This window comes from Amphiprion ocellaris, chromosome 3 (assembly GCF_022539595.1).
Source record: "Amphiprion ocellaris isolate individual 3 ecotype Okinawa chromosome 3, ASM2253959v1, whole genome shotgun sequence".
NCBI classification, from domain to species: Eukaryota; Metazoa; Chordata; class Actinopteri; family Pomacentridae; genus Amphiprion; species Amphiprion ocellaris.
Genome location: NC_072768.1, coordinates 15,896,776 through 15,924,400, shown reverse-complemented (window position 1 = coordinate 15,924,400; position 27,625 = coordinate 15,896,776). Strand labels below are relative to the sequence as shown.

The window sequence follows — 27,625 nt, the reverse complement described above, 5'->3', positions numbered from 1 at the left end:
AACTCCAGCAATAACTCTTCTATGACATCAAATGAGCACCACAAAAGCTCATATTTACATCTTATTCTTTGATTTATGTGAATGCCTTCAAAAAGAAACCATGTATATCTTCATGCATGGACCTCATTTTATTCCTCATTCTCGCTGTTTGTGTGTGTAAATACGCATAGTTGTATACATGCATCCCTACCAAAGACACAAACTGGAGGAGACAAAGCATAAGAAGAACGCCCAGAAAAGACGCATAAAGTTGGAAGAAGAGTGCGAAAATAGTAAACAGAGAGTAAGCCAGGCAGGAAGAGAGAGTGTGTGAGAAAGAGAGAGAGAGAGAGGTGAGGGAGGGAGAGGGAGAGAGAGAGAGAGAGCTTGCCGTCTGGAAAACAGCATCTTTCCCTCCACTCTGCTCCTCCCCTCTTCCCTCTCGGCATCTCTCCCACGCTCCGCAGCTCAGCCAGCTCCCCGGATCCTCCCAAACTCTCCCGAGGTACAGCCTGTTTCTCTCTCTCTCTGTGTCGCTCGCTCTCCGTGTGCGTGCATTTGCATTGAAACCTGCGTGTGTGCGTGCGTGTGTGTGTGTGTGTGTGTGTGTGTGTGTGTTTGTGCGAGTACTTGACTTGCGCTCAGCACTTTCCGTGTGTTTGTCTCCTCTCTCTCCCTGCAGCTGAGGTGGGCGTGTGGAGCCTCTGACCCTCTCTCGCCCACTCTCTTTCTCCGTCTCTCCCTCTTTGCTGCAGCTTCAGGGGGGCTATGGATGGACTGCGTTTACCTCCACTCATAGAGGAGGCTTTGGACTCTACAGGTCTGTGCAGCTGTTTTGTCAAGTGTGTGTGGCTGTTTGCACTACGGGTTGCGAGCGATCGGGCCGAGAAGGTAGACAGGGGAGCTGATGCTTATCTTCTGCCGAGAAAAGCGTGTTTACTCCAGGAGTGAGGGGATGGTGGTGGTGAACTGAGGAGGCGGAGAGAGGGAGGGAGGGAGGGGAGGCGGTCAGGTGGTCGGAGGAGGGGAGATGATTGTGGAAGCCTGTATTTATTAGGAGCTGTAGGCGAGTTTGACAGTCCGACTGTCAGATATGGCATCTGTGGACGTTTGATGGAGGCTATACACTGCCAGGTAATGAGAATCTGGCAGCTACCAGGCAGGAAATAATGCAGTCATTAGCTAAATGGCGCTGTTAGATGTCTTGCATATGTTACTCTGATTGAGAATTGATGCAATGTGGAGTCAGGCTGTGTTGGATGTTATTCTAGTCCAGCTTGTATTTGCATACAGTGGTTTGAGTTGAACAGCTGCAGTTGAGCTTCCTTGGTAACTTTATACCACTGAGCACAAAGCATGTGTATTTATCGCTGTGTACAGAATGAGTACTGTGTCCGGAGAAGAATGCCTGGAATGTCTTTTTCTTTTTTGGTCTGTGTGTCCCAACAAGGAAGAAGTGTGTGTGTGTTTTCTGCATGTTTTGAGTGCAGACAGAGCAGCTCTGTGTGGGATTCTGCTGGGAGGATGTTTATTGGTGTGGAGGGGCTCAGAGAGACGCACAGGTCATCAGCCCTTTGACCGGCTGCCAGGTTGCCAGAAGTTTGCTTCCTTTTTCCTGTGCAGTAATGTTTAGAAGTGAACTTTCAGTGATGTGGATTATGCTCTGAAAAGTCGCTCTAGACTTCTAAAGCCTCTTGTATTGTGTGTACTTGACTCCATTACATTTATTATTCTGAAAGCTGTGTATTGACCATCATAACATAGCTGCTGTCTCAGGAGATTTTTTTTTCCTCCCTAACAAGCTTGTTCCTGTTGCCTGAACTCCAGGGACCTGTTTCCTTTCATCACAGCCTGAGGCTTGCTGTTAAAGCCGGAAGTTGAGCATCTATTGATGGTCTAACTTAGAGTATGTAAGAAGACATACAGCAAATGTAAAATGAATTGAGCGGCAACTAGTATTAACTCAAATCATTTTAAATCACATGCATTTGGGAATCTAAAGCGATTAAAGTGCCTTTATTCTGAAACTGGCTGGAGGCAGGTCAAACTAAACATCAGTCTTGGTAATTAGAAAAAGGGGACTTCTAGTTTTACCCATCTGCTGGGAATAAGTTCTGCACTGCACTGGAAGAAATGCTTATAAAATCAGTAGCCACATCTGCCACCAGGGAATACAGATGCTCTTACAAGCTGCCACTGATCAATATAACATCATCAGAGGCGCCTTTGACATTTGGAAGCTGTCTATACATCATTGGCCACCGTGCTGTTCCTCCCATTTGCACGAGTCGCCGCACACGTCTCTTTGCATCCTTCTCTCTGCTTTCCCACTCAATCTCTCTTCCCCCTCTTTCACTTGCAATCCTCTGCTCACTTCAGCGCCCACACACCCTCCAACACATGCACAGACACACAAACCTTTGCACCTGCCAGCGCCTCAGCCCACACAGCATTTTTCTCCCGTCCTTTCCTCCTTCCCCTCAACTCCTCATGCCCTCACGCTGCGAAAATTCACATCAGCAGCGATACTCCCCAAAGGAACACAAACAGGATTTCTCTCGGCTCTCTCGAGCTAATAAACAGCAAAGTTGCTGCCTTAGACAAACTTTGTAGACGTGGGAGCTTGGAGAGACCTCTGAGAAAAACAACAAATGAAAACAAATCTTGCGTTCTTTTTCCACCCTCAGGCATCCAAGACCCTTCTTTCTCAGCCCCGAACAGTGTGATGTCTCCCTGCACCACCCTGTTCCCCATTTTCCTCCATCAGACTTAAGTGCTTCATTGAAAATAAGAAAAAAAGTCTCTCAAGGCACTCTGCAGGTCCCTGACGAAAATTGTGTGTGCCATATGTTTTTTCTATTCTCTCTTAGCTGTATAATGGAAAAATTCTTGAAACTTTCAAGTGAACAAAGAAGGTTCATGAACTCATGCAGCTCCTTTCCATAGCTTTTTCTATGGATTTGACTTTTCTTCTCCTTCTCAGAAATGCTTGGCTTTGTCAGCCTATCATTAGCTTGCTCTCTCTCTCTCTCACCCTCTGGGTCTTTATCCTTTTTGGATTTGGCAGCTACATGGGGAGCTGTGGTATCCCCTCTTCCCTCTGTGATTTAACTGATGGAAAACCTTACAGAGAGATTGCTCTCAGGTGGGAGGCATTGATATGTGATCAAATGGATTATTATCGCATCACTTGTTTTCATGCTTTGTTCTCTGTCGCTATTCATATCACTTAATGGAATTGCTACACAACAAACACACTAACACACTTCACCACACACACACACATTCCTGTAAAAACAAAATCCCACAATAAATCACTTACAGTACATACACACTGACACACTTTCCATGCATGCTCATCTAATGAGGCCAAATTATAGCACATTCTGCAATGCTTTTCTATTCCATTGACCCACTTTCTCTTATTTCCCTTTGAAAGTGTTAACATGAGTTTTCCATTTAAATAACAGAGTGGCTGATTAAGTCAGTCCAACTCTTGGGTGCACGTGGTTGCTGTTTCTTCTCTTGTCTTCTCGTGCTGCTGTTGTTCCTCACTCTCCCTGGAGTTTTTCCGGCTCTAAGCACAGAGAGAGAGAGAGAAAAGAGATAAACTCACATTAACCTGATGAGACCTCCACCCCTGTAGCTCGCTGCTCATCTCAAGCTGCCGAGTCTCACGCAGCTTGAAATCAGCGACGATGGTGACCTCACTGTGTGGGCTTCGTGAAGGTGCACCTGATAAGATCGCTCGGACTCCTCTGAAGGGAAAAGCAAATGGCAGACAGAGAGGTTTCCATGGCAAGCAAACCTGGGGACAAAAACACAGCTTTATTACCATGGTGCCTTTCCATATGTTGAAGCAGCGGTTGTTGGTGTGCTGAGGTCACCATGGAGATGAACCTCGTGTGTGGTTGCACCTGATTCCTGTTGGTTTAAGGGAACAGTATGCGTGCCCTCGGGTCAAATCACAACTCTTTCTCTTTCCTTGCATCTCTCTTATTGTCTTCTCTTCTGTTTCATATTTTTGCTCGCACAGTCTCTCCATGCTTTTCCGACTCCCCCTCTCTGCTCCATATTATGCGTTGCTGGGGAAGCGTGCCAGCGCAGGGGAAAAGCTACAACATCAGAGCTAGGCTGGCTTCAAAGCTGGGGTAGGAGGGGGTGGTGTGCATTATGCATGGCCTCCTACACAGAGATTCACAGCATACATACACATAACGAACACATGCAGTTTAAACCTGGCAGATCTGTATGATCATGATATATGTCGTGTAGATAGGCTCACCAGAGATCCAGCACACATCGATACACCGGCCTGCACGCCCATGTGTGACCTATTCACACCCAGGTAGCAGCACAAGAAGAGGCCACTCATGCTTGATTTTTTTAAACACATGCGCCAACACTCCCACAACCACCAACACCTGTCTGCTCAATCCTATTTTCAAACATGGTTCAGCAGAAAGTGCTCATCACACCACACCTGTAAATAGCTTCCAGCTCCTGTTTTCAGTGAGGTGTCGTTTCTTTTCACAGCTGATTTGACTCCAGATGTTCCTCTCAGTACAGTAGAATTAGATCAAACGAGCAGTCAAAGCAAGAGATTACATTAGATTCATTTTCTACATGGAGGAGCTCTTATTATTACACCTGATTTCATAAAGCGGTATGAACAGCAAATATGAAGACTGTAAAAAGGAGTTAAGATAAAATAAAAGCTACTTTTAGCAACATTCAGTATCTTGTTTGGCATGTTGCTGTCTTCTTTTTTCAGTTTTTGCTGCATATTTAATATACTTTAACTAACTACAGAATCATACTGATTGCTTCGTGGAGGAAGGCTCTTCACTATGAACAGCTCTTTGGCCTACATTCATCCCTCTCCCTGCACGCCCCTGTTTGCTAAAATCCTCACTGTGCTCCTCAATTTTGCAAAGTGCAAATTTCATTACGCTCCTCGCTTCATCACCGAGCACCCAATCAGAGGCAAAACAAAGGACTTGTGTTGCCACATTAATGTTTAAATTTAATCTCAGACAGTCATTCTGAGATGCTGACAAAGAACACTTGGTCTGCTCGTTGCCTCTTTTCTAAAGTGGCACAACGTTTGCACTGACATACTCAATGTGTTTTTGCTGCAGTGTGATTACGATGGAATGTGTTGTGCGTAGATAAAGCTGTCCTCTCCCTGGAGCTGTACCACGGCTCCTGAGATGACTCTGCTGTCCGTTCCTGCTCTGGTATGCATGACGCATCCATGTCTAATGCAATCCCAGCGTGACTAAAGACCGGCAACGTGCCAAGTATGCAGTGGAGTGATCACAGGTGTTACTGCAGCTGATTCTGCTGCACAATGTGTTTGACATTCGCTCACAAGGTGAGGCGATAAAGCTTCTTTAAGGAGTGAAATGATTAGCATGCAGAGTAGAGCTAACACTGTGAATCCAGTGAGGGCGATTGTGTGAAGTGATCTTTTTTTTCCATAATAAGATAATTGTTTTGCAAAGATGCCATTAATGGAAATTCAGTTCATCTGTCTACTATTAAAGGATGTCTTTTTCTGAATGCCCAACAGCAGTGGAGGAGGTGTGTGAAAAGTGTGTACAATCCTCAGTTTGTTTGTGATCAACTGCAGTTTCTGCAGCCTGGATGCCACATTTACAAATCCTGAAAGTAAAGTACAGCAGAGACCACTTGGACCGATGCTTTCCGAGCTATCACACCCTGAGCTCGATGTCCTGAAGGATTTGGCAGTGAGTGATATGCGGTGGGAAGTCTTTTGTCTCTCGATGGTCTTTAGCAGCCGCCGGCTATACAAGCAGCTCTGGCTCACTCCCTGCTACAGTGCTCCAGCCCTCTTCTTTATGACTAACTCATTACACCAGCATCAAAATTTAATGACAAAATAGCCCAGTGCTCATGAAACCTCTCACATGCCTCTCAGGGGCTGCATTGTTTAAATTAACATTATTATGAAACAAGAAGGGAAAAGGCTGTCATACATATATGATAAAATGTGGCACACGTGCTCAGCTGTTATGGAAAGTGTTACATCTAGTGGGGGGAAAACAAGGCAGAGAAATAATTATCCAAGAAATGGAAGCATCCCCAGGGCCCAGATTACACCAGTGAGCATCACTCTTAATTAGATAGATCTGTAGTTAATGCTCCTCTCTGTCCCCTGCTGCAGCCTTTTCCTCATCACGTCTCTTCAATTCCTGTCTCTCAGCAAACACCATTTCTCCTTCCCCGTCCCCACACTGCCTTCTGACTGCAAACAGCAATTCAGAGGCTCCTGGAGACCATTGGAGCACCGATGTGCGATGCTACATATTCATTTATTTCTGAGATGGACTTGACCCTGGAGGGCAGGTTAGAAATAAGAATGAAATAATATCAGGTCAGTGTGTGTGATGTAAGCAGAGTCTGCACAGATGAGACCGAAATTGGGGCACAAGTGATCTTTTACCTTCAAAAATTGCTCCTGAGAACAACCCGACACTGTGAATATAATGTCCATTTGTCTCTGGCCGTCCTTGCCGCCTCACAGAAAAGTTTCATCTGACTAATGGGAAGGGACTTCAGATGGGAATTTGCCGTTGTGCTGTTTGGGTGTAAATCATGCCCTCCCTTCCAGTTTTCTGAACCTGATCTGCATTTGTCTCCACAGCTTTAGCAAGCAGCGACTATTAAGACGTCAAATCAAGTTTATTTGTGTTGCCCCTACATCATATACAATGCCTCATTTGGTTTTACAGGCCCACATTAACAACAACACCAGACCCAAGAAAAGCTTCATAAAAGAAACACGCCAAAAAAAGAGAGAGAGAAAGAGAAAAGCAGCAGACAAGCATATAATATGACAGAGTGAAATGAAAGGGAGATATGTGTCACATCTCTCTTACTATGAGTGGTAGCTTGTGCTATTATGGACTTTGAGGTGCATTTCTGAGTGGTGAGTCATAGTGATTGCTTCAGCATACTGGCCCTCCTCCCCAAGGTTCTCCCTGCATTGTGTCGGTTAACTCGCTCCACCTACTGGTCAAACATGTAAATCCACAGTGCAGATTGAGGAATGGAAAACAAAGTGATGCATGTGCCACCATCAGTTTTGAAAAATGGAATCAAAAACATGTTACAAATACATTCTGGTTAAACCACTACATTACACACTGGGTAGTTTGACATTTTTAGACTCATGGGATCTTTCTCTGGTGGATGCATTCACTTAAGGGGAAAAAATCACAATCTTAGCTCTAATTACGTAACAAGATTGTTCATTATTGTGTGGTTAAATTGGTTTTGCTTAAATTAGGGTGTATGGGTGAAATCGAGGTTGGGCCACAAAGGCATCAAAGCCACTTTTATCACAAGATGGTGCTGTTGATTCAAAAAGAAAGACAATTTGTGCTGCATGGAATCATGACTGAATTTAGGCGATGACAGAGGGGTTCGTCACCTGTAAATCTCTCTCCTCCTGCCACCCTGTCTGCTCCGATCAGGCTTCTCTCTCTAACGTTAGTCTCGTCTCTCCATCAGATGACCCCTGTGATCTGAAAGCTGAGAGCAGCCCCACCATGGACAACGAAATAACAGCCAAGGAGAGAGGCGTCCTGGAGGAGAACAACGAGAAGGAGGAGATGGACCGGGAGAGGTCTCAGGAGGAGGAAGGGGAAGAAAGAAAACTGAAGGAGGAGGAGGGCGAAGGGGAGGAGAAGAGGAAGAAGGAGAGCGAGCCCCTGACTGAGGAGGAGGAGCTGGAGGAGCTGAGGGCCCAGGTACTGCAGCTGCTGCTGGAGCTAGACGATGCCAGGGAGACCTCCAACAAACACCAGGAGAGCTTCCATGAGCTGCAAGGTGAGATCTCCAGCTTTGGGTATAATTAATACGAAAACAATGTTCTTTTACTAATTTTTCATCATTAAATCTCTGTAATCATTAATCTTTCTTTATCACAGAACGGCTGTGTAACCTTTAATCAGTCTCTGTGGAAGGAACTGGTCAAGTGGTGCAGACAAACATTGGAAAAAAACTTTAATTTGAACTCAACAGAGGCGCTGGATTAGTTTTTAGTTGTTCTTTTCTTTGGCAAACATGTGCGAGATGCATAAAGTACCCTAGATAACTGTGGAGGACAGATTAAAGACAGGTTTACTTCATCGTGCTTTTTCCTAAAAAATGAACATATGCTGTTTTGCCGTTGTTTTTATTCAACATATAAAATAAGTACTGGTCAGCTGGTAATACCTAGGACTCTGTATGTACTGTCTGTATAGAAAGTCTGTAAAATGGAACAAGTTACCAAAAAAGATCAAAAATGGAGTTTCCTTCAGATAGTCACTAAGATATTTAAGAAAAATGTGATGTTTTTTCATTGTTTTTGTACATTTTGATGCTGTATTTAATGTTTCCATACGTGCCTAGTGTTTATTGTTTTTAATAATAAAATAGTGTGTAATGCATGTGATTAACATGGACCAGAGGAGGACTACTATCCCTTAGAGCACAGCTAATGGTGATCCTAATGATCAAACAAATAAACAAATAAACCTCTACAGAGCTAAATTCAAACATCCTTGATCGTCCAACCAAATACCCTAAATCCATAGCATTTTTTCTGGAATTTAAAGGGAAATTACACTATTTGGTTAACTTGGGTGTTATTTTTTTGTCCAATGCAATGACTACAACAGTTATGGTAACAAGAATGCCCCTGACTGAGGCAGCCACAGCTCTCTAAAAAAATATAAATCAAACAGAAAAACTGTTCTGAGTCAAACTGGTGGGAAAATTACATAGCAGATGAAGAGCAATTAGACACATCTGCAGTCTATAATTGTACTTCCCTCGCATAAACATGAGCTAAATTAAAAGCCTGCCACAGTTTACTAAAAAGTGGTATACCATGCTAAGTAGGGCCTGTTTCACCAAATTTGCAACAAGCAAGCTAAAATTTGCAGCATGAGATAATTTCCCCTCTTTTTATTTTTGACACTGATTCACCTTTTAAAACCAAGAGTCTGCTTCATGAATTTATTAGCAGTTTGTAATCCACAGTCATTGTCAAATGTGCCAACTGAATGCCCGCACTGTTTGCAAATAGCTCTTATAAAATGGACATTAGTTGTGTATAGCTGATCAGCATAGTTCCTGCACCTGTGCTTCTACAGTCCACATCACTCACATGTCTGCAGTGTATGTGGGGAATAAAATACTGTGTAGACCAACAAGGAAGGTAGAAAAATGCATATAATCTGTGGGAAATGATCAATAGGCAAAATGTTTTTAACCCTCTGAACCCCAAAACCTGTTGGTGGGTTTAAAAGGCATATTATCTTCCAGAAAATCACCAAAGTGACACAATTTATCAGTCAACAACTGTAAGAACAGAAACTATTCTTGACTTGCGCATATGACACATCAGAAAAATGAACCAAATCTAAGCTTAAAATAAAGATTTTTTAAAATCTAAATCATTTAGTTCTACAAATCTACATTTTAAAAAACACCAAAAGTTAACGATTTGCACCAAATGCTGTAAAAAGGAAAAAAAAAAATCTGAAGCCATAAGAGTCTCAGCTGTGATCAAAAACCATTTGATAAAAATTCAGGGACTTATTTGCCAGACTGAGCTGAACTGCAGACTGTGTTCACACAGAGCAGATAGGAAGGGAATTATAAATGTAAGTAACAAACTATCTATAATATGTAGATTCACCATTTTTCCAGTGTTTGTAACAACTGCAACCACTTGGAATTTGGAACTGATTTTTTTTTAAGTAAAATGATAAAATAATCAAAAAAAATCAACTTTTTTCTTTTTTAATGATTTTTGGCATTGTAACTGTGCCATACTGTACAGAAGACATTTTACTCATGGTTGTGTTGTTTCTATAGAGGTGCAGGATTTCATTTTGCAGTAAAATTTTGCCCACAATGAGCAAAAACATGACAGCAGCAAAAACTGGTCATAGATCAGAGGAATAAAAAAATTGCAACAAGCATAATCTCTGACATGTTGACCCCTCTGGTATTTGGAGTCCTCTCTTTCTATGAAATCACCTAATTTACGTTGTAAGATGTCGTGAATTCCTGTTGAAATCTCAGCTATTATTACAGTAAACTCAAATAAACATCAACATTTTGCATCTCAGTGACGGTTAATATTTTGACGTTATAAATTGAGTCACACTTAGAGAACAAACCCTCACTTCTGTGAACAGCTTAACTTCCCACCGGAGACGTCTCTGTTCTTGACAACCTAATTGGACATGGAGAAGTGTAACTGTTTATATATGGTTCCTGACATGCTCAGTGGCTCATAGCGGCTGAATAGAGCATCGCATCATACCTTAGAAATGGTGAGCTGAATGTTCGGGGACACCAGCAGTGACTCAGGCCTTCGGTATGAGGCCGCAGTGTGTGTGTGCACATTTATGAGTGTGTGCATTCGACTGCGTGTCGTTCTGAGAGACACGGCTTGGTGAGCTCAGTAGTGCGTCTGGCAGCGAAGGAGGCATTCCTCAGACAACTGTGTGCACACTGAGGGACGCTTCCAGACAGAGCGTTCTAGACCACAAGCAGAAATCAGTATTGGTCAAGTCTCTCTGGGAACAGGCAGCTGTTCAGTCTGCTGGCAGCTGATCCATGCAGATGGATGCAGTAGTTCTGGTTTGATACTTTTGCCCTCACGCCAATATGATGTATCTGGGTTAATGGATTAGTTTGTGGTGCTAACGGCATCGAAAGATTATATTTCAAAAGTTCAAAGACATGTTTCCAGAAACAACATTGCGGGTATTTTGGATAATCCCCATGAAAATTGCCGAAAGTAAGTTTAAAATTTTATTTAAACATTTAGAACTGAAGACCAAGAGTCTACAGTCGTGCCACAGGCCCTGACCTGCTTATTTTAAGCAGGTAATGGTAAAATGCTGATGTTTAGCAGTTAGGTTTACTATGTTCATCATCTTAGTTTAGCATGTCAGCACACTAAAGTTTGTTCAGCAGCAGTAAACAAAGTACACCTGAGGCTGCCGAGAATGTCATTAGCTTTGCAGGTATTTGATCATAAACCAGAGTTTGGACTAATTAAAATTTTCCCTGCTGATGGCACTACAGGAAAGCAGCACTCTAAGCTGGAGATGCTGAGATCAGCCTGGATCACAGTGGTGGAAAGCAGAAAGGATTGAATTCACATTTAGAATGTATAAAGCTATAACGTAACTACAGCTAGAGAGGGATTGATAGTAAGAATATATATATATATATATATATATATATATATATATATATATATATATATATATATATATATATATATATATATATATATATATACATATATATATATATATATATATATATATATATATATATATATATATATATATATATATATATATATATATATATATATATATATATATATATATATATATATACTACTGTTCAAAAGTTTGGGGTCACCCAGGCAATTTTCCATGAAAACTCACACTTTTATTCATGTGCTAACATAATTGCACAAAGATTTTCTAATCATCAATTAGCCTTTCAACACATTATAGCATTAGAACACAGGAGTAATGGTTGCTGGAAATGTTCCTCTGTACCCCTATGTAGATATTCCATTAAAAATCAGCCGTTTCCAGCTAGAATAGTCATTTACCACATTAACAATGTCTAGACTGTATTTCTGATTAATTAAATGTTATCTTCATACATAAATATGGTACTGTGCAAAACTTTTAAGCACTTATATTCTTATCCATCACACAAAATCATCACGAGGCATCTGATCCGTCCCAAAATAGACGTGCAGTCATAAAGAACTATCTTCAGCCACAAGAAGAACAAGAAGTCCTGGAACAGATGGTGTGACCCCCACAGAGCCCTGATCTCAACATCATAGGGTCAGTCTGGGATTACATGAAGAGACAGAAGACAAAAAGAACTCTACCAAGTTCTCTAAGATGCTTGGAACAATTTGTGAAAACCTTGGAGAACAGGTGTAGATTTATGGTGTGGTGTGGTTTAGTGCATTTTCCATGAAGTTATATATATATATTATATATATATATATTTAGATTGTTGGCTTCATTGAACATGCAGACTCAACTGGCTGCTCTCTGTGTCCAACTAGTCGCTGTTGTTGTTGTGTTAAAACCATCAGTGAATCAGCTTGAAGTATGCGACAGAATTTACTTGGCATGACACATACCAATAGGGACCAAAAACAAATAGAAAGTCAAAAAATAGCAGCAAACCAAAAGCTGTGAAAGCTGCAGCCAAAATAATCAGCTTTATTTTCTCTCACTGTCCCTAGAAGTTGTTAGATTCAGGAGAATCTCTGTAATAAAATGGAAAATTAGAAAATATTGCACACAAAAAGACTTGTTCATGTTCTACTCATTTGCTATTCAATGCATTTATCGCACAGGCAGACACATGAAGCTTTGTGTCATTCAGTCTTGCCTTAGGGTTGAACAGCTTATCAAGTTGTCATCTTTTTATTGGTCTGCTGAACTGACTTTTTCCTCTTATCTCTTGACACATGCCCCGTTTCTCCTCGTCACCAGGTCTGCTGGAGGATGAGCGTCTGGCGAGTGCCCATCAGGCTGAAGCCTTCACACGGCAGATCCAGAATCTACAAGGTATCAACATAATGGAGCAAATACTTCAATAACTAACAAACGACGACAGCAGAGAGACTGATCAAATATCTAAATTATATATTCCTTACTGCATTTGTTTTGCTTGTCAATACTTATAGTCGATGATGATTTCGCTGTGTAAGCTGCTAATTTAGAATTATTCAGAAGGACTCCCATCTTCTGTCATGTCTTGTATGGATTTCCTATTGTTTCACCAACTCTGTCTCGTGTCAGACAGAAATTGCAGCGTAGGCATGTTGGGAACTACAACGTGAAATCCTAGCAATCGTTCAGGCTCATTGATTTCAGGCCATTGTCTTTTTATAAGCAATTTTTGTTTTCCTTTTAGTAGATGTATAAACTCATATTAGAAAAATCACTCAGACAGAAATAAAGGTTCATCTAAAAAAACACACACTTTAATAAGTGTGCTCAGTCATGTGAGTATAAAGACCCCCTCTGGTTAAAATCAGTTTTTTTACACTGTCCATTTGGTGTTTTTTATATGCTAGAATACACATGAGAGGAATAAGCAGTTAGGGCTGAATATGGCTGAGTATTTCCACCTTGAAACTGCAGAGGAGCGATGAGAGTGTCAAAAATACACATTCAAACTTTCTGAGTTTCAAACTTAGCACACCAATCCATTCCAAGGAACCAATCCTGTCAACTTGCAAGACGGGACTTTCAGTATATCTTTTTTTGAATCGGTTTCCACTCCCAACATATATGGCTGAATTTCTCCAATATTACATCCTACCATTGTGTAGCATAGTTTTACAGTGAGCCTGTCATAGATCTGCACACTGTAGAGAAAAAAAGGTGCAGAAGTACATCTGAGTCATATAGGAAGGGGTTTTCATTGCAAATTCTGATAGAGACAAGAAAACTGATAGAAAAGAGGAAGAAACAACTACTAAAAAGAACTTTCCAAACCCAGTGCTTCAGCAAAAAAAACAAAGACAGTGATGAAGAATAATAGAAAAAGGAGGAGCGTAGCATTGTTCTCAAAGTTGGTAAGAGGTGGAGGTAATTTTCTTTCCCTGAAACTGTTAAGCTAATCATCTAAACCCAACTCTGAAAAAAATAACATGAAGGTTACCATAAGTTACATCAGCTCCTCTCTCCTACAGTACCCACACACATACACACACAAACACACACACACACACACACACAGGCAAATGCAAGAACACACCACCCACACACACAAACACATGCAGGCCCACTTTTGCAAAACCTCAGGTGAGATCATACACACTCATATACACCCATACTGACACTGCAGCTTCACCCACACGTCCTCCTTAAAGGAAACCTAACATTCTCCTCTTCCTCCTCCCGCTCCGACAGCCCAGCTGCGCTCTGTGCAGGAGGAGATGGACAGCCTGGAGGAGGAGAAGGAGAGCGAGCTGGCCGAGGCCCAGGAGGAGCTGCGAGCTGCTCAGGAGGAGGTGCTGCTGCTCCAACAGGCGGCGGAGGACGCGGCCGCAGAGAGGGAGAACGACATCGCCTCGCTGCAGGAGGAGCTGTGTCGCCGGCGGGCTGAGCTGCAGCGCCTCAGCGAAGAGACCCAGGAGTACGAGCTGGAGATCACCACGCTGAGGGCCGAGATCAGCATGAAGAGCCAGCGCAGGGAGGCCGAGAGGAGAGAGGGTGAGGGATGAGGAGGGGAGAAATATGAAAAAATACAACGAGATCATCATAGGTGGATTTTTGCACAAGAATCTGCAAAAAAAAAAAAAAAGATTATTTCATGTCAAAGTGAAAAGGATGTATACAGAATCTGTGAAGTAATTAAAAACATAAAACATAAAATAAGTGATTGGAAAAGTATTCATCCCCTCCAAGTTAATGTATGCAGATGCATGAAAGCTAGAGATCAGTGCAGTAAATAAAGTGGAAAAAAAATAGAAAAGAACACACAAAGATATCATCATTAGAGGCCTTTTTCCCGGGAATTTGAAAAAAACACACACAAAAAACACTCTTTCATGTCAAAGTGAAAAAGATGTTCACAAAATCTGTCAATTAATTAAAACATAAAACATAAAGTAAATGATTGCTGAAGTATTCACACCCTTCAAGTCAATATTTAGCAGATGCATGAAGGGGAGAGATCAGTGCAGTAAATAAACAGAAAAAAACATGGAGACCATCATAGGTGGCTTTTTGCACAAGAATTTACAAAACAAAGACTCTTTCATGTCAAAGTGAAACGGATGTATGTCAATAATTTAAAAGTGTAAAACATAAAATAAGTGATTGCAAAAGTATTCAGTCCTTCAAGTGAGTATTTAGCAGATGCATGGAAGAAAGATACAGTCAGATCTATACATATTTGGACATTGACACAATTGTCAGCATTTCTGGATTTGAAATGGAACAATAAAGATGTGCATCCAAATCAGATGAACAGTGTAGGAATTACAATACATTTTATATGTGCCCTCCACCTTTTTAAGGGACCAAAAGTAAACGAACAAACTAACATAATCACAAATCAAATTGGTACTTTTAAGATTTTGTAGAAAATCCTTTGTAGTCAACGACAGCCTGAAGTCTGTTTTTGAGCTCACCAATGGTTTACTGCTTGTGGTGAACCGTCTGTATTCACTCTGGTGAAGTCTTCTCTTAATTGTTGACTTTGACGCAGATACACCTACCTCCTGGAGAGTGCTCTTAGTCTGTTGTAAAGGGGTTTTTCTTGACCAGGGAAAGGATTCTTTTCCATTCCACCATACTTATTTTCTGTGGTCTTCCAGGTCATTTTGCGTTGCTGAGCTCACCAGTGCGTAGTCAACAGTTGATTTGGCCACATCTAATGGTTTTGCTATCTCTCTGATGGGTTTGTTTTGATTTTTCAGCCTAATGAGGTCTTGCTTCACTGATAGTGATGCTCTTTGGACATCATATTGAGAGTTGCCCTCACCAGATTCCAGACACAAATACCACACTTGAAATGAACTCTAGACCTTTTATCTGGTCCTTGTAAATGAAATAATGAAGGAATAACACACAACTGGTCATGGAACAGCTGAGCAGGCAATTGTCCAAATAAGGCACAAATAAAATGTGTTGTAATTCCTACACCGTTCAACTGGTTTGGATGCAAATACCCTCAAATTAAAGCTGAAAGCCTGCACCCAAAGCACATCTTGATTATTTAATTTTAAAGCCATTGTGGTGGTGTACAGAGCCGAAATGGTGAAAATTGTGTCAATGTCCAAATATATATGAACCTGACTGTATCAGTGCAGTAAATGAAGAGAAAAAAACATGGGTAACATCATAGGTGGATGTTACAGAAGTAGGATATAAGAATAGAGATGCCTTCATTAGATTCCTTACAATGTTATTTTACATGTAATACATGAAAAATAAACTAACATAAGTCATGGTTTTACACTTCATCTTCACACTGCGTGTAAACAGCCATGAGTGAGAAAAGCTCATTAAAAACACACACAGACCTACTGCCTCTGCTTACACTATGGAATTTATCCAGCTTGCTAGTAGCACAAATAGCCTGTGATCAGTCTTTGTGGCTGATATTATGAAAACAAAACACGACGTTATGGATGGTCTTATTCCCTCGCATCATGTTAGCATCCTGCAGTCAAGACCATAAATCATTTGTGGGCTTCAATAAATATTACAAATTGCAAATGTGATTGCTGAGGGTTGCAAAGGGAGTGGTGTGTGTGAGGTTGTGCAGATGTGTGTGTGTTTAGGATACCAAGAGCGTGAAGTCATTACGGGGAGGGACACACTTCTTAACACATGATGTCACCGCTGGGTTCTGCAGCTGAGCCTCGGGTGGGACTGAGGGAGGGGACTCCATATTATGTAATTGTGCTGTTTCAAGAAAAGATCACCCAAAATGTATTTCATATGCAAATATAATCTAACTCAGGCTTGGGGTTCATTTTAAAGAAGCAGTTTGGAGAATAGAACTGTAGAAGTTGTAGGACTCTTGGCGAGAAAGTGATATTTCCAAGAGCTGTTTCTTCGATGTATTTTGGTGTGTTGTAATGATGCTAAATCTACCGGCGGTGACATTATAAATGACCGACCTGCATCCACTTGTAATATCATCATGGCTGACCTTCCTTGTTCTGGCAGGTGACGTGGACCTGCTGAAGGAGGAGTGTCGCATGCTGAGGGAGGAGTGTCAAACCCTGAAGGAGGACAACAGGCGTCTCTCGGAGAGGCTGCAGCTGCTGCAGAGACAGAGGACATGGTGAGAGGTCAACGACTGCTCACTCATCAGCTGTGCACCCAGGATCAGCTGCAGGGGATGGCCTCAGGAATACTAACCCCCATCCCAGCCCTGTCTCATTTAGAAAACACTGACCAGCTGCTTAATCACTGCGGTAAATTTGTAACATCATGTGAGGGATCGAACGTAACTGCTGCAACCATTTGGTCGTTAATTAATAAGCAATTAAATATAATTTCAAGATTGAAAGTACATCATTGATCTTTCAAACAGTATCCCAAATATGCATGTCGCTGTCATTTTTAACTATTGTCTAGCAATTTATAGACTAAGCAATTAACTGACAATAGATATAGTAATAATGTGATTAATCAAAACTGAAAACAATACTTGAATAATTGAATCCCTGCTTGACTGGGATGAAAACACAAATATTGAGAAATCCGTGTCTCTATCAGGCATTGTGCTTGACGTACTGACAACTCTACAGTGGCTCTTAAAAGGATTCACCCTACTGGAAGCTTTCCCCATTTATTGCATTTCATCATTAAATCATAATAAATGTTACCTGATTTATTAACAAAATAATCTCAATTAATTAAAAGTATAAAATGTAAAATACGTGAAAGTCACAAAGCCAATACTTTCAGTGCATTCATTTTAACCTTCGACTTTTACAAGCTTTACAGAGAAGCAGCCCCACATCATGATGCTGCCACCACCATGCTTCACAATGGAAATGGTGCGTTTGAGGCACTGCAGTGTTTGGTGACTGCCAAACATAGCGACTAGTCTGATGGCCAAAAAGCTCAAATTTGGCTATACTTGACCAAAGAACCTTCTTTTAGTTGATTTTTAGAGTCTCCCACTTTCTTTTTGGTAAATTCTTGTCAAGATTTAATATCAGCTTTTTTCAACAGCGACTCTCTTTGCCACTCTCAAATAAAGCTTTGACTGGTGAAGAACGGGTAACAGTTGTTGTATGCACAGCCTCTCCAGTCTTAGCTGCTGACCTTTGTAACTCCTTTAGAGGAGTCTTTTCTTGTCACTCAGTTTTTGAGGATTGACTGCTCTTGTGGCAGATTTACACATATTCCTTTCATTTCTTAATGGTGGATTTAATTGTACTTGTATCCCTTGACTTATGCTTTTCAGTAACTTTTCACAGAGTTGGTTGGAGTGTTCTTTTGTGTTCCTATAGTAGTTATAACCAGAATTACTGATTCAATAGTGTCTGGATCTTGCAGATACAGGTGTCTCTGTAGTACAGTCACTTAAGACACATTCACTGCATTCATAAGATCTCCAGTACACTAACTGTTGGACTTCACCAACTCACACCAATGACTGCACCTGTGTTAAATTAGATGAGTCACTTTAAATTTGGTAAACACTTATGCAATCACTTATTACATTTTTAATTAACTGACATTACTTTGTATCTGTCTGTTTTCATTTTAGCATGAAAGAGTCTTTTTTTAAAAATTCTATTAGAAAAAGCCTTATTATATTGCCAATGATTCACTGTTGAAAAGCAATAAAGAGGAAAACTTTCCAGGAGTTTGGATACGTTTTGAAGGCAAATGTTGTATGTAACAAAAAAAGGAGCCGACTAGCTCTCTGGTAATCACAGAAAACAGCAACCGTGTCTCTTCTTTGTTCTACCAAAGCGTTTGGAGCCACATTTTAAGCGTTCTTCTCTACCTTACAGCTCTAGTGTCTACCTGTCGCTGAAAGAGGAGGATGTAGTTGAGGGCACAGAGGTGAAGGAGATGGAGACTGGCTCAGATGAGGTCATGACAGAGAGCTACATGACCATGGCCCAGTCTGAGAACTGTCGCCTGGTGGACGCCTCCATCCAGAAGAATATCTCATTTGATGGAAAGCCTGTGACGCCGACAGGCTGGAACGGAGGCATCGGGGAGATCTTTTCCCTGAGAGACCAGCTGAAACAGGCTGAGGAGAAGGCCTCACAGGTTCAGAGGGAGGTATGGTGTCTTGGTGTCTCAGCAGTATGTTGGACATTGACTGGAAATGTCAATATGACATGCAAAGATTTGAGTCAAATATTAGAAATTTCCTTATGGTTTTGGATGCAATAAATTAAAAAAAAATAAAATGAATTTGGTTTTCAAGAGTGAGTGTTTGACCTCTGTGTTCTCCAGTGTGACGGTCTGAAGTTGGAGCTGCAGGAGCTGCAGATACTTTATGACAGCAGTCAGAAGGAGAGAGCAGAGCTGGAGGAGGAGCTGCAGCGCTGCAAGGCCGAGCTGGAGAAGCTGTCAGGGGGGACTCAGGTGAGGGACCAGCGGTCCAAGGCCACAGTGGGATGGGTGTCACAATAAGAGAAAGTAATTTAAATGCTCTACAGCTTTGAGTGATTAATGCTAAGACATTTAGAACGTTTAAGTCTAGCACTTATCATTGCATTCTGAACTCAAGGCATTCAATTAATCTTATGTTTAAACTGATGTAAATTTACTCTAAAGACTATTTTTCAGTCATGATTTCTACACGATTAAAGAAATATAAAGCTTTTTCTTTGCAGCCACTCTGTCGACTAACAATCCTCACATTACACCTTGCTGTATCCCGTGTCTGTTGAGCCCACTTTTATGTGTCCCATACTGTAGCAATATATGTTTTGATATGAGCTGACCTGTGCTGTCAGCCCATATCAGTATTTATTGTGTGCTTTGGGCTGGGGAACATTCCCCCCACTGTGTCTGTGTCCTAACCTCTCTGTGACAGCAATGCTTAAATGCTGCTGTTGGACAAAAACACTAAACCTGTGAAAAAGCATTCAGGCACCAGGGGAAATAATGCATATTGCACCACTGAAGCCTTTATGTAGGCTTTAGAAATTTTTCAACAGAGCATAAGTAATTAAAGGACCTTCGCAGCGTGGCAGTTTTTTGTTTTTTTTTTCCTACCATCAGACCAGTTTCTTTTCCTTTTAATAAGATACTGTGGGAAAATCTACTTTCAGCGAACTGAAACTTAGCACAATTAATTCCATGCCCATTTATGGCTACACTAGTCTTATTACTTGAAAGCATAGGTAATTCTGAAAGATCCAGCAGGATTTGCGTATTCAAGCACTCAACTATGAGTTGCATAACTCAAGAGGCAGTATCTGACTTAATGTGCAGACGGGTGACAAACTAAAAAAAGAAAATGAACTCTTGACCTCTGAAATGAAGACACCTGGTGGCTCTGTTATGCTGTGGGGGGCATGCTGGCATAGTTTAAGCCCACTTTTCCCCTTAAAAGGAAGAGTCGCTGCAAATCAATATGAAGTGTTCTGAGTGAACACCTTCATCCTTATGATGAAACATTTCTATCCCACTGGGTGTGGTCTCTACCAGGATTATAATGTCCCAACCCATAGGGGTCACTCACTGGTTTATTGACTATGAAAATGATGTGAATCATATGCTGTGGCCTTCACAGTCACCAGACCTCAACCCAGTTGAACACATATGTGAGATTTTAGACTGACATGTTAGACAGCGCTGTCCAGCCTCGTCATCAAAACACTAGATGAGGGACTATCTTTAGGAAGCGTGCTGTTCATCCCTCCAGTAGAGTTCAACAGACTTGCAGAGTAAATGACTGGTTCTGGTGGCACGTGATGTCCTTAGACCTTACTAAGACATTTTATACAGGTTTTTCCATTAATTTGTCACCCGTGTATATTTTTCTTGATATCAAGGTATTTTTGCTTAGTATTTTCTTCCGGGTGGGACTTTCTGAAAACATAGTTTGTGTCTTTGATTGCAACGCTGACTGTAGCTTGAATACAGAGATGTTTGAAGAAATGTCCGTCTCAAAGTACAGGAAATATACCTGTAAAGAAATGTAAAGAAATCCCCAGAACTTAAATGCTTTCGGAAAAAGTTGGCAGCAGTGTAAAGTATTTGTATGGAAACTAACACGGCCTTTTATGTTCAAAACCAACAAAAAAAGACAGACCTTGAACTGTGTGTTTTGTCTGCAACAGCCGTGATGAGATGTCTCTGCATTGTGTCAAACTGTCTCCCCGTGCCTGTCTCTGACGCTGTCCTTGTTCTCTGAATGTCCATGACCTCTCAGCCTGTCTGATGACAAATTTTACAAAACATAAAAACAAATTAAATACAAAATGAGGATAGAGAGACTAAAATACCACCATATACTAGTAACATCATTCATGCTGTATGTCCTTTTTTTATTTGCGACCATAACATCACAAGCGGCCAGTAAATGCCACACAGAACTGCTCACACATACTCACGTTGAGTTGATGTTTATGTCACCGCTGAGTTATGCATTGTTTGTTTAATGGCAAATGTTAATCACTCCATCACATCCCTTCTTCTATATATCACAGTCATCGTTCATGTCACGCTTTTAATTTAGTGGTTTTTGTAGTGCTGGTCCGTTTGTGTTGTTGGCACAGCTCCTTATCTGTGTGTTTATGATTTGGCTACCTCAGCCCATCCATTCATTCATCCCCTTCATCTCCATGGTCCTTGTGTTTGTTTTTGTTCCCTCCTCAGAGATTCATCCATCCGTCTGAGCACGCTGTTCTCTCCATCCCCTTCATAGGAATGATTGTAATTGTGGCTGTGGTCTGGTGCTGGTTGTCGGAGCTGGCGTCCCAGAGAGCAAGGTATGGGAGGAGCTTATCTCTGTCTGATGTATTATGCTGCGTATGGTTCTCACACACACAGCAGATTAGATAACCCAAATTCCAAAAATAAAAGATTTTCTTGCTTGCCTGTAGTTGTATCCAGTGGTACAAATGCTGCAGTTATGACCTTATTTGTTCAGGTTTCAGAAGTCAGAACTGAGGGTGACAGGAATTTTGTTTCTGATTACTCCCTCCTTAACAAACACTATACAGTTTCCTTTGAGAAAATTTCTTCAGCAGAAAGTGGCTCAGTTAGACACTAGAGACACTTGACAGCAAAAAAACCCCCAAAAAACAGCAACTTTTTTCAGAGGAAGCTCTGAAGGAATCCAAGCAGAAATGATTATTCGGCTCGAAGAGCAAATCCCCTGTAAACACACACATGATCAATGGACTTAATAATTCAGCAATACCAGAACTCGGACTGAATGAAAATGCTGGTGGACAAGCTGAAAATGAACAAGTGATTCTGAGGCAAACACAAGAAAAACTTCAATGCTTTTTGGGAAGAAAACTGAAATAAAATAATTTCTGTCTGCATGGTTAAAAAGCACTAGAGGCAAATGTTTTTCAGATATTTTGGTGAACTAACCCTTTAATTGTTAGGAATCTTTTTGTTCAGGGTTCACTAATTGTTATGGGAGTGTCAAAACTAGAGAAAAAACACTTACACTTGACTTAGAAAATTTCCAGTGTACAGTAGATGATGATGTTAGGTATTTATGAAAGGTGGACATGGGACTGGTGGGCAGTTTGGCAAAGTATAACCAAATATTCAAGTGGTTTACAGGAATAGTTCGATATTTTGGGGAAATATGCTTAATCTCATTCCTGTCAAGGTTTAGATGAGAAGGATGAGACCAATTTCAAGTATTTGTGTTAAATGGGAAACTACAGCTTAGCGATAGCTTAGCATAAAGACTAGGAAGTAGTGGAAAGAGCTAGTTTGGTTCAAAATAAAAAATTATATGCCTACCAGAACCTCTGAAATTCACGTTAACACACTGCTTGCTTAATTCACACAAACAGAAATGTAAAAACAATAATTTGTGGTCTTGGCGGAAGTTGAGGCTCATGAGATTGTCACCAGAACCAGCGGAGAAACAGACAATAAAAATAGTTTTGACTTTTTTATTTGTGTGGTTTAAGCAAACCAGATACAGTGTGTTATTTTGTGAGAATTTTTGTATTGTAGATAAAGCCAGGCTTGCTGTTTGCCCTTACTTCAGGTTTAATGCTAAGCTAAGCTAATCACCTCCATACTTAAGTTCTATACTTGTCCATATGCACATGAAAGTAGTGACAATCTTTATATTTCACTCTCAACAAGAAAGCAAAAATGTGTATTTCCTAAAATGTGGAACTATTCCTGAAAAAGCCCTTGTGTGGTTTAGCTGTGAGGGAGACGATGCTGCCTTTATGGACTCTTAACACTGCTCTTTTCATGTCTTCCCTCAGGGGAGTGAGGTAGGTTGGAACTCCATTGTGACTATCACTGCAGCCGCAGCAGTGCTACTAGTGATGACGAGCTTATTGAGAGCTCTCATCCGCTGTTGATTGGATGGTTAACAACTGCACAGGGACGGACGTCTGCTTCAGACCAGCCCTCGTTCTCTCCTTCCACGTCTACAGACTGAACTGGAATGATCTAAATGTGATAGAACTGTGTAGTAGAAAACCTGTGGGAAGTTTTAGCTCTAATGAGACGGTACAACGTGCACACGGAGACTGAGAAGGATGTGCTCAGTTTCACTTGAGACTGAAAACGAAGATGAGCTGACCTGCAGATTGCCCACACGAGGACTGATCTGTCCACTAAATGTATGCTAGTGCTGTGTCATCCTTCTTCTGTGTCTGTGAATGTTCTTTTTCTCTCCTTTAATAATGTGACAAAAACGAAGGTCTTGATTATTAATGTGCACCAAATGGGTTTTACTTTATTGAATCATTATTTATTTATTTGTTTTTTATTGTTCATAGGTGTCTGTGATAATAATGATGAATTTTCAGTCTGGACAGAATGCACTGAAAACCCTAAAATGTACATATATAATACATTAATAAAACATTAACAGAAAGTGCTTTTAACTATCCCCCAAAGTACTAAATGCAATAAATGCAAAAATACTGCCAAAGTGGTTTACAGGTCATAAAATCATCATGAATTACCATCTAGCAGTCTCCCACAAATATTATCCTGCCAGTATTATTCTGACTTTCCATTAGATAACAGCACGTTACATTGGCATGCAATTTTAAGATGCACAGGTATGGCTGAGCACCTTTCAGTCCAGCCGTGGTGCCTAATAATGTTTAAGACAGATCACCCCTGGTGGGTGGAGTCGCACGTCACCTTTCCCTCCAATTATCAGTAAATCATAAAGCTAGACTGTCGGCGCAGTGCTCCTAATTCATCTTGCCTACTCACTCGTTAAAATCCTCCAGCCTGAGCTGCATTGCTACACTTATAATATGACTTTCTGTAGTCTTGATATGTACTAGTAAAGATTTTACAGCAACTTTGGGAGTAAATCCTGGGATGATTGAAATATGTTGTTACGTTTTCATACATTTCAACTTAATGTCAGTTTGTTTGTGGAGAAATAAATTAATTGGCTTGGTTTTTCCAGGTGTATTGTTAGTAAGTTTAAAGGTGATGGCAGATTACTAAAGGTACAAGTGTGAGAATGTCGATTGACCTGATTAATACCAGCTGATATCTGGTTGCAGTCTGATTAAACCGCTGTTGTGGCGAAGTTTGTGAGGGCATTTTAGGCACTGATATGGGTCCAAACTATGTAAATAGGAAGCTATCAGAAAGAGTTAGTCTAAGCATCAGTTATGAAAATCTTACATATGTATTGAAGGACTCTGTTTACGTTTGTGAAATGTTTTTTTTGTGAAAAACTTTTAGAACTGAGACAAGCATGCTAGAAAACATATAGAAGCACAATATATGATTTATGTTTGTTACGTGGATACTGTTACTTTGTATTTCATGTAAATAGATGTGACATATAGTACTATGGGAGAGATATTTCTTAAATCCATTTGTACTAGCTTTGTAGAAAAGTTTATTCTATTTTGAAAAAGCATCGTATATTTGATAGCCAAATTATATGCTATGTAAATGTTTATTTATGGTGACGTTATTCTGAAGAATCGCTAGAACTGCTAACCATTTTCAGTACCTCTATGTTGAAGGGCAGTGTCGTCATTGCATGTATTTAGATCGCAGTTGACCTTAGTTGCCAGAAAGCGCAATATTACTCCTGGTTTTTCAGGTGGGTTATATTTCAGAAATGTATTGAAATCTTTTCTGAAATGTTTGTCCTTACAAAGAGCCTTGTTAAGCAATGCCTGACCATTGTTATCTCTGCATATGAACTTAGATTAAGTAAATAATGTGCCATTGGACTGCAAATGTTGTTACTATTTGATAATTTTGCAATAGAAACGGAATCCACATCAACTGCAATATTACATCCTATTACTGTCTGATCCAGGACATTATTTATCATTATTTCTGAGCTTATTTCATGAATTAACTGTCACAGTTTCAGAAGCTTCTGTATTGCGCAGTGTTTCTCAGCTTGTTGCTTTACATGTGGATAGCATTGTTGTTTTCAATATAGCTGTGGCTATTTTGTTACCTGGAGGTCTATTTTGCACTGCAAATGACTTGAGAAAATAAATATTCCAAACCCACATGATGTCTGAGAGCTTTCTTTTCCTGGTTGGTTCCCTCATGTGCTATTACCGTCACAAGGTCTAAGGTCTCGAGGAATCCCATTCATGAAAACAATCACTAGTCAACCTGAGCAGGAACCGTCGCTCTGCTGGCATCACGTTACACGAGTCGCGTGGATATTAATAACCTTCACTTCAGAGACGTGACATAAGCTCAGAGACATGGCTTCTTTACAGATGGCAGGAACTGATGTGTCAACTTTGTTTATGAGGCCTCTAAAGTACACTCATTACTCAGTTGCCATCATTCATGGTTTACCAGGTTTAAATTGCAGCTAATTATCTAAAAGTAGAATGTAGTCATGATGTACAGTTAGTATAAACCTTCAATGAACAACTCCTTGTCACTCAGTTTTACATTCAATTAATTTCCCAAGTCTGCAAATGTTCCCTTCAGACTCTGAATCCTGTCTTGGTGTCTTATTCTGTGTCAGAATTATGGCCAAAGAAATAAAAAATGTCAACAGCGTAAATGTCAGATCTAGATCCCCTATAAAATGTAATCAACTGGCCCGTGGCCTCCAGCCTATCTGTCCAGCAAATTCACCCCAAAACCCTCCTTAAATACTTAATATATTCAACTGACAGGCTAAAGGGGAAAAAGCTAATTAAAAAAAAAAAAAGGTGGAAAGTTGACAGTGAGAGCAGCCAAGGGCGATCAGCAGAGATGTAACGCCAGCTCTGCGGTGCCCGGGTCAACCGATCTAGATTTGTGGTTTAGTTTTAGCTTCAGTTTAATTATTCACACACACTTGCTTTCTGTCAAAGGCGGTGAGCCTGGAAAAGAACTACTACAAACTTACTGTTTTCAGCAGCTCAGAGGCCACTTGTTTTATTAGTGATGAAACCCTCGAATCTAAAATAATACCTCATGTAAATGAGTCTGCAAACTGCTTGAAAACAAACTTTTCTAATCCTTTTTTAAAAACATAACAATTGACATTTTTTTAGTAAAGCCACAAAAAATTGTCATTCTTGTTAAATGCTTTTATGGAGAGATGATAAAAAAAATGGGTATTATTTCATTGTTGCTAGTCTTTTTATTTATTGACAGAACTGTCTGACATTAGAAATAACACATCATTTACTTTTATTATTATTATTATTATTATTATTATTATTATTATTATTATTCAGTGCTTGCTTCAAGAGAGCATACAGTTCTCCTGCAGGGCCAAGGTCTGACTGCAACTAGCAGAATAGTCTTATGAGCAGAACAGAGGAGGGTGAAACTTTAATGTCACAGGGTCCATTTGTTTCCATCATAAGTGAGGTAAATCCTCTACGTGGAAGCAAATCAAACTCTGAACCACTGAACTTTCTGAGAGGCTCTGACCTAATTCAGGTGACAGCACTGTGCATGTGACAGTTTATTAACAAATAGCTAAAAATACAATGAAAAAACACACACGGAGACATGCACACAGACAGAGAGAAATGTTTCGAGTGTCTTATTACATGGTGAGAGATCAATATGGGGACCCCTGCTGAAGCCACAGTGAGTATCCTGAGAATGCCTCCTGAATGTGTCACAGTTATTCTTACCTCCCACTACTTCATCAAGGCTGCTGCTGGCATCTGGTGTCACTGCCATGTCAGTGAGTGCTGACTCACAACACCACGACAATCCACCAACCTGCAGCAAACACACTGTTCATTCTGACTGACTCATTTTGTACAGAGAGCACTGAAATTTCTATGCGCTTCCCCCAGTGTATTTCTACACACAGCCTCACCATCAATGAGCACCATCATGCTGTCACTGAGTAGAGTTGGAGACGACATTCATTTACTATTCTGATGTTGCCTGAAATATATGTGGGGAAAAAATGCAATTTGAAATATGGCTTAAAAATTTCTACTTTGTGAGCTGAGAGCAAATAGCTTGGTCTTCGTACAGGTGACGAAATAGAAAACATATTGCTATGGTTTTGCTTGACAGAGTAGAAATATGACTGAATGCATATCAAAATCCAAATAAAGTGGTTCTCCTTAATGTGAATATCGTCTCACAAGCTACACTTTCAAAATGTGATTCTGGGATCCTATGCACACCATTTGATTACTACATGGTTGCAAGACAAAAATTAAAACTTCTCAAGTTTGAAGGATTTTGATGACATAATAGTACGGGTAATTACTTCAAATAGATATTGTAATTAAACAAAAAATTTGCTGCTTTCGAGATTTAAATATCATGTGTTCAAGTACACAACTGCAGTTCCGAATTTTAAAAAGTTAATGACGACAATTTTGTTGCTCAGTGAATTAATTTCTTAAAAACTGCTACATGAACAGAAAACATGAGAAAGCTCAAATCTACTGAGGAAAATTTAGTTGGAGCAA

At 40.5% G+C, this 27,625-nt stretch overlaps 1 protein-coding gene across 6 annotated transcripts; it reads left to right on the top strand.

The window, feature by feature from the left end:
* The first annotated feature begins 336 nt into the window (after positions 1 to 336).
* On the top strand, positions 337 to 25,237 carry LOC111574671 (coiled-coil domain-containing protein 136-like). 6 transcript variants are annotated; one of them, XR_004848129.2, is made up of 10 exons: positions 337 to 484; positions 662 to 799; positions 7,519 to 7,836; positions 12,558 to 12,632; positions 13,986 to 14,288; positions 16,758 to 16,875; positions 18,566 to 18,842; positions 19,020 to 19,151; positions 21,445 to 21,508; positions 22,988 to 23,064. XR_004848129.2 is itself a non-coding variant. In XM_035952455.2 (10 exons), the coding sequence occupies exons 2-10, from the start codon at positions 748 to 750 to the stop codon at positions 22,998 to 23,000; spliced, it is 1,401 nt and encodes a 466-aa protein (XP_035808348.1). In that variant the 5' UTR covers positions 337 to 484; positions 662 to 747; the 3' UTR covers positions 23,001 to 25,237. The 6 variants fall into 6 exon arrangements, 5 of the variants coding, with proteins under 5 accessions (XP_035808348.1, XP_035808350.1, XP_023135148.1 ...); XM_035952455.2 differs by having other exon boundaries at positions 21,396 to 21,508; positions 22,988 to 25,237; XM_035952457.2 differs by lacking the exon at positions 21,445 to 21,508 and having other exon boundaries at positions 22,988 to 25,237.
* The last annotated feature ends 2,388 nt before the right edge of the window (positions 25,238 to 27,625 follow it).